This window comes from Bos grunniens, chromosome 29, assembly GCF_055505025.1.
Source record: "Bos grunniens cultivar Pamir isolate PY7600 chromosome 29, Bosgru_T2T1.0, whole genome shotgun sequence".
NCBI lineage: Eukaryota > Metazoa > Chordata > Mammalia > Artiodactyla > Bovidae > Bos > Bos grunniens.
This window is the reverse complement of record NC_141193.1, coordinates 32,939,728-32,952,086: the sequence shown is the minus strand read 5'-3', so window position 1 is coordinate 32,952,086 and position 12,359 is coordinate 32,939,728. Positions and strand designations below refer to the sequence as shown.

The 12,359-nt window shown below is 38.2% G+C and overlaps 1 protein-coding gene across 18 annotated transcripts in view; it reads left to right on the top strand.

Annotated features, from left to right (window-relative positions):
- LOC147342476 (glycerophosphodiester phosphodiesterase 6-like) overlaps positions 1-12,359 on the top strand; it is a 173,941-nt gene that overhangs the window by 67,557 nt on the left and 94,025 nt on the right. For 14 of the 18 annotated variants that reach the window (XM_086385725.1, XM_086385735.1, XM_086385726.1 and 11 more), the window contains 5 exons: positions 1,078-1,176; positions 1,247-1,340; positions 2,167-2,244; positions 3,494-3,639; positions 4,023-4,105. In XM_086385725.1, the coding sequence (XP_086241851.1) occupies positions 1,078-1,176; positions 1,247-1,340; positions 2,167-2,244; positions 3,494-3,639; positions 4,023-4,105 (500 nt within the window). The remainder of the gene's footprint in view (positions 1-1,077; positions 1,177-1,246; positions 1,341-2,166; positions 2,245-3,493; positions 3,640-4,022; positions 4,106-12,359) is intronic. The other 4 variants (XM_086385739.1, XM_086385737.1, XM_086385740.1 and 1 more) reach the window with 1 other exon arrangement.

Here is a 12,359-nt window from a genome sequence, read left to right as displayed (position 1 = left end):
AATCAGCTTTTCCCACAAGAAAAAAATTTATCTTTAATTGACTATATCATTTCAATCATTAGTGAAGTTTGGTGTTGGGTATGCTCACAGAATCACAGAAGATTCATGTGAATCTTATTTGACAATTAAACCCTTGTGTTGTAATGCATTTGATTTGCTAATAGGTTAAGATTTCTGCATCTGTTAATAGGAGAAATTGGACTATAATTTTTCTCTCTTGTAATGTCCTTATTGAATTTGAGTATCAATGTTTTGTTGGCTTCATAAGACAAGTTAGAGAGCATTCCCTCCTTTTTATTCTCTAGGAGAGCTTGTTAAAGTGGAAATATTTTTTCTTAAATGTTTGGAAAATTAACCATTGAAGGCAGTATGATCTGGAATTATTTTGTGAGAAGGTTTAATTCAGTTGCTTCTTTATAGAGATTATGAGAGAGTGGGAACCAAGTATTCTTTACAGGCAACATAGAAGCAGAAAAACTGTATTTGAAGGAGAAAAATTTAAAGTTGTATCTTCTTGGTCTTAGTGTTCTTTCTCAACGAAATAGTGTTCTGGCCAGCAGATATTTTTCATCTGTTCAACAAATATTTATTGAGTATTTTATATGAATCAGACATATTCTGCAAGGCAGTGAAGATATAATTATAAACAAATATTGTCCTTGACCTCTTGAAACTTACAGTCTGCTGGGGAAAACATGCACTGAAAAGGTACTTACTTACAAAATATTTTTTACTTGTTACCATATTGAGTCATGTAAAAGAGTAGTGAATATTTATAATAGCCATTATTGAAGCTGAGTGAGACATGCCAGGCAGTACTCATGGTGGCCCAGCTGAGGTGGAGATGATAAATTAGTAAAGGTATCAGGCCATATACATAGCTGTGTAATTTTTTTCTCCAGAAAGCAAAGAAGGTAAATTATTGAATTCATCTAATGTTGAGCATTTGCAGGTTGGTTAGGTTAAAAGCATGAGGAAATGAGGACCCAGACACTACAGGGACACATACATTTCCTAAGGATGGTTCTCATCCAAGATTAGTGCTTGGAAGTCAGGAAATTCTTTTTGTTTCCCCAGATCCTGATTCTGCTAGTGATTGTGATATGCTCCTTTTTTTTCTGGATTTTATTCACTTACTGGAAAGACAGATGGCTCACCGTTGGGCTGTCACTGCAGGTAAGCACCATTCTTAGTTGTAGCCCTGTCTGTTCAGATGTGTTCAGCCTGACTTTTGGCTTTCTCCCAGGTCTTTGCTCCCTACATACACCTGAGCAGCATAGCTATGATGGTTATTCTTTCATGGCCTTTGGCTTTCTACTTGATCCATTTGGAAGGAGAAGGTATGTTCTGTGGGTGGAACCTTGCCTGATCCTTTCGGTTCTGCCTTTAACTTCTGTACCTTACTCAGTGAAACAAGCTGGATAGATAGCCACCAGTGTACCTCTTTGAAATTCATTCAGCTTATTACTCAGTCATGCTCCTTATAGTCAGACAACCCCACATGACCTATCATAGCATTTCCCTGATCAAACCAATCTTCTTGTAAAGAGGGATTCTCTTTCTAGAAAAATAAGAATTTTCTCTCTTTTGTTACATATTGACTGTCTTGAAATGGATTGGGGTTAGGGAGAGAATAGAGGCAATTTTATTTGAACAGAACGATGGTATAAATCCCAGTTCTTTAAGTTTGTATTTAAATATTACTAGTTTCAACTCATGAACCAGGTGCAGATATCCATGGGTACATCTTAGTAACTCAGAGTAGAAGCATGTGAGTCCCTGTCACATCTGGGAACTTCCCCAGAAGCAGAAGTGTGTGCCTCTGCTACTGGTTTCCTCTCCATTCTTCGCCCTAATATCATGGAAACAAATAAGAATCAGAGGTGTACATGAAACAGTTTTGAGAATGGAGTTATCTCTCAACACCCTTACTGAGAAACCAGGAGGACCTTCTGTCTGTGTCTTTTTGATTACTGGTTAAACAAGGAGTGCTTGCATCCTACTTGTATAGAGACGCAGGCAAGAGAAAGACTGGGATTGCAGTGTTGCCCTTGTGTGTTTGTATATGGGTATATATGTAGGTGGAGGGTGAGTTTTAGGAAATGTTTCTGGGGGCAAGATATTAGAAGAAACAATAATTAACTCTTTTCTTTTCCTAAATTTTAGCTAGAATCAGAAGATACCAGATGACATGTAATGAGAGAAAAAGAAACAAGAGGTGTAATGTGCTTACAAAGTTGAGAGGTTAGAGCTGAAGATCTATGTTCAAAAGTGACATAGGTGGTAATTTTAAAACTTAAAAATGGGTAAAATTTTTAGAGGTCTAAAATAGTAAGTGGGAGATAGCCAATGATAAATAGGTATTATGGTCAGGCTCTGTGTGTGTGTGTGTGTGTGTGTGTGTGTGTGTGTGTATGTGTGTGTGTGTGTGTGTGTGAGAGAGAGAGAGAAAGCACAAAATACTGAGTACCTGTGGTGTCAACTGTCATATCAATTCTATGAAGTAGATGTTAGTAGCAAGATAGCTCCATTTTTCAGATGAAGATAATGAAGACCCAGAGGGGTTAAGCAATGTGTCTGAGTCACACAATTTGAAAGTAGTAGCATCTGGCTTTGAACTCACATTTCTGTCAACTACTGTCCCTTCTGGGCTTCTGCAGTGGCTTAGTAGGTAAAGAATCTGCCTGCCATGCAGGAGACTCAGGTTCAATCCCTGGGTCAGCAAGCTCCCTTGGAGTAGGAAAATGGCAACCCACTCCAGTATTTTTCCTAAAAAATCCCATGGACAGAGAAGCCTGGCAGGCTAGTCCAAAGGGTCACAAAGAGTTGGACACAACTGAGCAACCAAACACACATCAGCACTATCCCTTCTACTCTACCTTACTGCCTGAAATAGGGGCATTTAAAGCTTATCTTTGGCCTTCACTGGTGGCTCAGTGGTAAAGAATCCACCCGTCAATGCAGAAGATGTGAGTTTGATCCCTGGGTTGGGAAGAGACCCTGGAGAAGGAAATGGCAGTCCACTCCAGTCTTCTCGTCTGGGAAACCCATGGATGGAGGAGCCCAGTGTGCTACAGTCCATGGGTCACAAAGAGTCAGACATGACTCAGTGACTAACAAAGCCTATTTTTAAAGGGCTTCTGGGCTTTCTCAGAACCAACTAAACTCCTTTTTCTGAGAAGATATTCCTTAACAGTCCCTCTTTTTCCTTCGCTTCCCACCTCTAGTATAATTCATTCCTTTGTAAATTTACATTTGTTAACAGTAGTGACTTAATAATAATGCTTATATTTGGATATTCCTGTGTTTTCAAATCACTGAGAGAACATAAGGATGTGAAAGAAATACAGAGTAAGTCAGTGAGTCTGCAGAGTTAGTGAACCCATGGACTAAGTATTTATTTGTTGTTGCTTGGGGATAGTTAGTTGCTTGGGATGGTTCTCCATTCCTATTTGCCTTTTTTCCCCCCTTCCTCCTCCTTCAACTTTTTCAGCTCTACAAGTGGCTATTGGATTGCCCTTTTTTCTTATCCTTTTGTGTCTCTATTTGCTTCCATTGGGGAATTTTTCTGCCTGTGTTCAGGAGAAGAATAAATTGGCACCCAAGCCGTACTTCTTTGGACATAGAGGTGCACCCATGGTAGGTCTGAGCATGAAGAATGTGGGCGAGTATGGGTGTGCATGGGTGTAGAGGGCACATCAGATCCTCGGAACCCCCTGGAGAAGTAAAGGGGTTGACTTGAGATGACAAGAATAAGTAATTAATTGTAGAGGTTGGATTTGAACTCACCTAATTCTCAGTCCATTTCTCTTTATTGTGTCCAGTGACATTGCCTCAGATGAGCAGAGTCCCTGAATCAGATTTGGTAGACAAGAATGTAGGCAGGTTCTTTGAACAAAGAGCCAAGGGAATCAAGTTTTGCTTTCTAAAGTCCTTTCTTACTGGGCCCCGTCACTACCCTAAAAGGGATGTCAGCAGAAAAGACTGTGAGATTAAAGGCCTGATGTCCTTTTCTTCCACAGCTGGGGCCTGAGAATACCATAATGTCCTTTGAGAAAGCTGTTGAACATGGGGCCTATGGACTGGAGAGTGATGTACATATAAGGTAGGAAAGAAGGGACCAGGGTGGGAGGAGAAAAGACCAGTGGATGACTCTAGCCTGGCCCAAGCTGTAGAGAGGGCAAGCCCTGGGAAGTTTCTCCCTTACTCACCTGGCACATCTGTAGATAACGCACATACATGAATCACTTCTCCTTTACAAACCACAAATCTGCACCCCTACATGCTCAATCACAGACTCATAAATCACACACACTATGTAGTCTCCACAAATAGTTCAAATTTGTGTCCCCTGCCAACATGCTTACAACTTGTCCCCATGCCCTACCTTAGCAATCTATTTAATTAATTAGTTAACATTCCCTCGGCACCTACTATATCCTTCTTCTGAGTGCTAGGGAGAGGAAGATGAGTGAGATAGAGTTCTGCCCAAGAGCTGTTCCCAGCCAGTGAAGGAGACATGGCGTGTTTACAAAGAACCTTATTCCTTTTATGGATATTAACATTTTAAATAACATTTTCCAGGGCCTTTGAATAATACTTAGGCATTTTAGTTAAATGCTTTAGATGTTTTAAACTGCAGTTATGCATTTAATGTGTTTTCTTTTTTAGGTACTTCAGTTTCAGTCTTTTCAGAATACTTGAGTAATTCTTACAAATCTAGCACATTAAATGTATAACTATATACATTGTTTGATATATTTCAAATCCTTTTATAAATGAGATGTGAACTTATAATCACAAATCTAGATCAGTTACTCAATTTCATTTTTTAAATTGGATTTACAAAGGTAACCTTTCCAAATTACCTTAAAGATAATTTTACTTAAAATTTACTTAAAATGCCAAACACCCGAAGATTCAAGTACAAATATTAATAACATATGTATGATTTTTTTGAACATACATATATTTAATTTTTCATTTCTCTACTTTGAAATGTACTTACTCACCAAGAAGACAATTAGGTCATTGAGGTTGCTTTGCCAAGTAAATATTTTGTGTTGGCCTCATTTTTTCAATTAAAATTTTTTGAAGTAAAATACAAAACATTAAATTTACTATGCTTACTATTCTAAGACGTATGTATCAGTGGTATTTTACATATTTTTAATGTTGCGGAAACTTGAGCCAACTATCTCTGTGACTTCTTTTCATCTTGTAAAAGCTTTAGACCCATTAAACAATGATGCTCCATTCTCTCCTCGCCCACCCCCCAGCCCCTAGAAACTCCTTTGTACTTTTCTGTCTCCATGATTTTGTCTATATTTTAGGTACCTCATATAAATGTATAATTCATATAGTATGTGATTTTTTTGTGACTGGCATGTCTGTCAGTTAGTCTTGTAGTCTTCAAGTTCATTCATATGTTATTTCAAAATTGCCATCCTAGAAGGATGAATAATATTCCACCGTATATATATACACTTGCATTTTGCTTTCATCAGTTTTGACACTTGGGTTGGTTTTACATTTTAGTTATAGTTAATGATGCTGCTTTGAACATGGGTGTATAAATATCTATTTGAGACTGCTTTCAGTTCTTCGGGGTATATGTCCAGAAAGGGAATTGCTGGGTTACAATGATAATTCTCTTTTTAATTTTTTGAAGAACTGTCCTAGAGTTTTCCACCGTAGTTGCATCATCTTATGTTCCCACTTACAGTGTAGAAGTCTTCTAATTTCTCCACATCTTTGCCAACGTTGTTGTTTTCTGTTCTTTTGGTCGGAGCCATCTAATGGGTATGAAGTATGATATCTCATTATAATTTTGATTTGCATTTCCCTAGTGATAAGTGAAGTTGACCATATTTTCCTGTACTCACTATCTATTTATAATCTTCTTTGGAGAAATTTCTATTCAAGTCCTTTGCCCATTTTTGAATTTTGTTTGTTTTTTAGTTTACTGAACTTTATTTTTTAAAAATTGAAATACTGTTGATTTATATTGTTGTGTTAGTTTCAGGTGTACAGCAAAGTGATTCAGATCTCTCTCTCTCTCTCTGTCCTTTTTCAGATTCTTTTCTAGGGTTGTATTTTTTTGCTGTTGAGTTTTAGAAGTTCTCTCTATCTATTGGATATTAATCACTTATCAGATATTTAACTTGCAAATATTTTCCCATTCTGTAGGTTGCTGTTTTACTCTATTGATATTGTCTTTTGATGAACAAAATGTTAAATATTCATGAAGGCCAGTTAGTTTATTTACATTGTTGTTGCCTGTATATTTTCATATCTAAGAAATCATTGCCAAATATATTTTCCCCTATATTTTCTACTAAGAGATACATTGTTTTAGTTTTTACATTTAGTTCTTTGATCTGTTTTGAGTTTTTGTATATGATGTTAGGCAGTGATCCAGTTTTATTCTTTTCATGTGAATATCCAGCACCATTTGTTGAAAAGATTGTTATTTTTCTTTCTGTTGAATGGTCTTGCCACCCTTGCCAAAAGTCATTTGACCATATATGCAAGGGTTTATATCTGGACTGTGTTCTGTTCCTTGTCTGTCTTTATTCCAGTACCCTACTGTTTTGATTACTGTAGGTTTGTAGTAAGTTCTTAATCAAGAAGTGTTAATACTCTAGTTTTGTTTTTCTTTTTTAAGATTGTTTTGGTTGTTTGGGATCCCTCGTGATTCCATATGAATTTTAGGGTGACTTTTTCTTTCTTCAAAAAATGTCATTGGAGGACAAGATAATAAGAGAGTAGGATAACCATGACCTTGTCTGCTTCCATGGGCACACCAGAACTGCAACTACTTACAGAGAAACTATCCATGAGAATGACCTGAAGACTAGCAGAAAAGAGCTTCTGCAAATAAAGATATAAGGAAGGAACCACAGTGAGACAGGTAGGAGGGGCAGTGATTTGGTATAGTTAAGACTTTATACCCCAGGGTAGGTGAGCCACAAATGCAAATATAAGTATTATCACAGAAGTTCTTCCCAAGGAGTGAGGAGTTTGAGCCTTATTTTGGGATTCCCACCTCAGAGGTCTTGCACTGAGAAGATGAGCCCCCAAGAGCATTTCACTTTGGGTGAGTAGGGTTTACTTTTGGGAGAGCCAGAGGACTGTGGGAAATAGAGACTCCATACTTAAATAGAAAACACAAACCCCCACACACTCATGAGATTCAGGGCAGAAACAGTGATTTGAAAGAATCTTTTGTCAGACTCACTTGATTATCTTTGAGAACCTTTTGGAGAGACAGGAGTTAGTTGAAACTCATCATGGAAACATAGACACTGGCAGCAGTGGTGCTAGAGAAGACTCTTGAGAGTTCCTTAGACTGGCCAGGAGATAAAACCAGTAATCCTAAAGAAAATCAACCCTGAATATTCATTGGAAGGATTGATGCTGAAGCGGAAGCTCCAGTACTTTGGCCACCTGATGCAAAGAGCCGACTCACTGGAAAAGACCCTGATGCTGGGGAAGATTGAAAGCAGGAGGAGAAGAGAGTGACAGAGGATGAGAGGGTTGGATGGCATCACTGATGCAATTTACATGAACTTGGGCAAACTCCAGGAGATGATGAGGTACAGGGAAGCCTGGCATGTTGCAGTCCATGGAGTCATGACGAGTTGGCCATGACTTGGTGACTGAACAACAACAATCAGACACTTCTGATACAACCTTAAGCATACTAACATTCACATTTGGGAGCGGGGGTGGGGGTCTCATAATGAGAAGCCCTTAAGAAGGAAATGGCAACCTACTCCAGTATTCTTGCCTGGAAAATCCCATGGATAGAGGAGACTGACAAGCTATAGTTCCTAGGGTAGCAAAGAGTCAGACATGGTTTAGTGACTAAACAGCAAGTAGCAGCAGCAGAAAGAGGAGAGAGAAGGTGTGCAGAGAATATATTTGAAGACATAATAGCAAAGGAAACAGACATCCAAGTCAAAGAAGGACAGAGAATACTGAACAGATCAAACCCAAAGAAGTTCACACCAAGACAAATTGTAATTGAAATGGCAAAAGTTAAAGAGAAAATCTTAAAAGCAGCAAGGGAAAAGCAAAAAGTTATGTACAAAGGAATTTCTATAAGATTCTGAGCTGAGTTTTCGGCAGAAACTATGCGGGCCATGAAGGTCAATTAACTAAAATAATAAGCAGGAAAAATACATAACCAGGAATGCTCTACAAACTTCTCACTCACATTTGAAGGTGAAATAAAGTTTTATCCAACCAGTCAGTCCTAAAGGAAATCAGTCCTGAATATTTACTGAAAGCTGAAACTCCAATTCTTTGGCCACCTGATGTGAAGAACTGACTCATTGGAAAAGACCCTGATGCTGGGAAAGATTGAAGACGGGAGGAGAAGGGGACAACAGAGGATGAGATGGTTGGATGGCATCACCAACTCAGTGGAGATGAGTATGAGTAAGCTCCTGGAGGTGGTGTTGGACAGGGAAGCCTGGCGTGCTGCAGTCCATGGGGTCACAAAGAGTCGGACACAACTGAGTGACTGAATTGAACTGAAGGCTAAAAGAATTCAGCTCCATGAAACTAGCTTTACCAGAAATGTTAAAGGGACTGCTCTAAATGGAAAAGGCCACAACTAGAAATATGAAAAATTTGAAAGGAAAAAGTTCATTGGTAAAGGCAAATACACAGTAAAGGTAGAAGATCATTCACTTATAAAGCTAGTAGGAAGGTCGCAAGGTAAAAGTAAGAAAGTCATCAATATCCACAATAAGTAGTTAAGGGATGCACAAAATAAGAAGATGTAAAATATGATGTCAGACCAGACATCTTGTGGCTGTGTTGTGCTTGTGAGCCCTGTAGGGCCAGGGAGGACTGATTACTGCATGGGGAGAAGGCCAACAGTGGCTTGAGGAAGGTCCTAGCCCTTCTGCACTTACGTCTGGCAGAGCTGATTTGGAACAGTGAGGCAGTCCTTCCCAGTCGCTAGGATAATCAGCTGATTGGCCACACCTTTGAGTAAACACCAAGATATTGAAAAGCCAGATGAAAAGCTCAGACTGTGGTGTTGAAACAGATTAATAAGGAACTTAATGATTTAGCCCATAAGCCTTCAGCAGTGTTTTTTCAGGTCCATTTGGTGCAGATACATTTCATTGGCAAGCTGCAATTATGGCACCTAATGACAGCATGTATGAAGGTGGCATATTCTTTTTAACAATTGATTTTCCTACAGACTGCCCCTTCAAACCACTTACCATTGCATTTACAACAGGAACTTATCATCCAAATATTAAAAGTAATGGTAGCATTTGTCTCCTAAGATCACAGTAGTCTCCCACTTTAGCTATATATATAATGTTCAAGCTGGTTTTAGAAAAGGCAGAGGAACCAGAGATCAAATTGCCAGCATCCACTGGATCATGGAAAAAGCAAGAGAGTTCCAGAAAAACATCTATTTCTGCTTTATTGACTATTCCAAAGCCTTTGACTGTATGGATCACCACAAACTGTGGAAAATTCTGAAAGAGATGGGAATACCAGACCACCTGACCTGCCTCTTGAGAAATCTGTATGCAGATCAGGAAGCAACAGTTAGAACTGGACATGGAACAACAGACTGGTTCCAAATAGGAAAAGGAGTATGTCAAGACTGTATAGTGTCACCCTGCTTATTTAACTTCTGTGCAGAGTACATCATGAGAAACCCTGGGCTGGAAGAAGCACAAGCTGGAATCAAGATGGCCGGGAGAAATATCAATAACCTCAGATATACAGATGACACTACCCTTATGGCAGAAAGTGAAGAGGAACTAAAAAGTCTCTTGATGAAAGTGAAAGAGGAGAGTGAAAAAGTTAGTTAAAGCTCAACATTCAGAAAACTAAGATCATGGCATCTGGTCCCATCACTTCATGGGAAATAGATGGAGAAACAGTGGAAACAGTGTCAGACTTTATTTTTTTGGGCTCCAAAATCACCGCAGATGGTGACTGCAGCCATGAAATTAAAAGACGCTTACTCCTTGGAAGAAAAGTTATGACCAACCTAGATAGCATATTCAAAAGCAGAGACATTACTTTGCCAACAAAGGTTCGTCTAGTCAAGGCTATGGTTTTTCCTGTGGTCATGTTTGGATGTGAGAGTTGGACTGTGAAGAAGGCTGAGCACCGAAGAATTGATACTTTTGAACTGTGGTGTTGGAGAAGACTCTCGAGAGTCCCTTGGACTGCAAGGAGATCCAACCAGTCCATTCTGAAGGAGATCAGCCCTGGGATTTCTTTGGAAGGAATAATGCTAAAGCTGAAACTCCAGTACTTTGGCCACCTCATGCGAAGAGTTGACTCATTGGAAAAGAGTCTGATGCTGGGAGGGATTGGGGGCAGGAGGAGAAGGGGACGCCAGAGGATGAGATGGCTGGATGGCATCACCAACTCGATGGACGTAAGTCTGAGTGAACTCCGGGAGTTGGTGATGGACAGGGAGGCCTGGCGTGCTGTGATTCATGGAATCGCAAAGAGTCGGGCACGACTTGGCGATTGAACTGAACTGAACTGAACTGAAATGAAATATATAAGCAGCATCACATTCCATCAGATTTCATTAAAAACAGCAGCATACCTATTCTTTTCAAATGCAAATCAAACATTCTTCAGGACAGATTACATGCTAGGCCATAAAACAAGCCTCAGTAAGTTTAAGAACACTGGAATTATATCAGACCTCTCTCTCAACCACAGTGCTATAAGCTTATAAATCAAATAGAAGGAAAAAACCTGGAAAACATACAAACATGTGGAGGCTAAAGAATGATACTAAACAACCAATGATTCACTGAAGAAATTAAAGAAGAAAAAAATAATATCTGGAAGCAAAATGAAAAAACAGTGATCCAAAATTTATGGAATACAGCAAAAGCAGTTTTAAGACAGAAGTTTGTAGTACTACAAGCCAACCTTAGGAAACAAAAATAACATAACCTTACACCTAAAATGATTAGAAAAAGAAGATCAAACACAACTCAAAAGTTAAGAAAAATCATAAAGCTGAGAGCAGAAATAAGTAAAAGAGACAGAAAAAAGTAAAGCAACAGAAATGATCATTGAAAGTATGAACTGGTTCTTTGAAAAGAGATGCTAGATTGTTAAATCTTTAGCCTAACTCTTCAAGAAAAAAAAAAAAAAGAGACCTAAATCAATAAAGTCAAAAATGAATAAGGGAAACTTAATAACAAACAGCACAAAAATAGAAAGGAGCATAAGAGATTGCTATGGACATATCAATGACTCATTAATGAATTTGGTAAAGTCTCAGGCTATGGAATTAATGCACAGAAATATATTGCATTTCTATATACTAAAAGAACTATCAAAGAAATTAAAATAATCCCATTCACAATGACATCAAAGAGAATAGAATACCTGCAAACAAATCTTACTAAGGAGCTAAAACATGTGCACTTTGAAAATTGCAAGACATAATAAATGAAATTGCAGATGACAGAGAAGTATAGAAAGATACACCATGCTCATGGACTGGAAGAATTAATATTGTTAAAATGACCATACCAACCCGATGAAATCTACAGATTCAATGCAATCTCTATTAAAATGTCAGTGGAATTTTTCACAGATCTAGAACAAATAATTCCAAAATTTTTATGGGAACACAGAAAACCTCTGAGTACCCAAAACAGTCTAAAGATAGAAGACTCCCTCCAAAGTATACTGTAGAGCTACAGTAATCAAAACAGGATGATGTAGGCACAAAAACACACATAAATCGGTGGAACAGAATAGAGATCCCAGAAATGAGTCCATAGTTAATATATATCCATGGAGACTAAAATATGCAATGGGGAAAGGAAAGACTCTTCAAAAAATGGTGTTGGGAAAACTGTACCACTTTCTCACACCATATACAAAATAAACTCAAAATGAATTAAAGTCTTACGTGTAAGATCATAAAACATAAACTTGTAGAAGAAAACATTGGTAGTGTACTCTTTGACTTAAGTCTTAGAATTTTGAAGGGAGGTCTGTTTCGTTAGGCTAAGGAAACAGAAGCAAAAATAAATGAGACAACATCAAATGAAACAAGCTTTTTCTCAGTGAAGGAAACTCAATTGAAAAAGCTGTGTACTGAATGGGAGAAGATATTTGCAAATGGCATATCTGACAAGTGGTTAATATCTTAAAGTATATAAAGAACTCATACAAGTCAGCATGAAAGAAACAACCAACTAAAAAATGGACAAAGGACCTGAATAGACATTTTTTTAAAGGAGACATTCATGTGGCCAACAGACATATGAAAAGATGCTCTATATCACTAATCAACAGGGAAATGCAAATCAAAACCACAATGAGATATC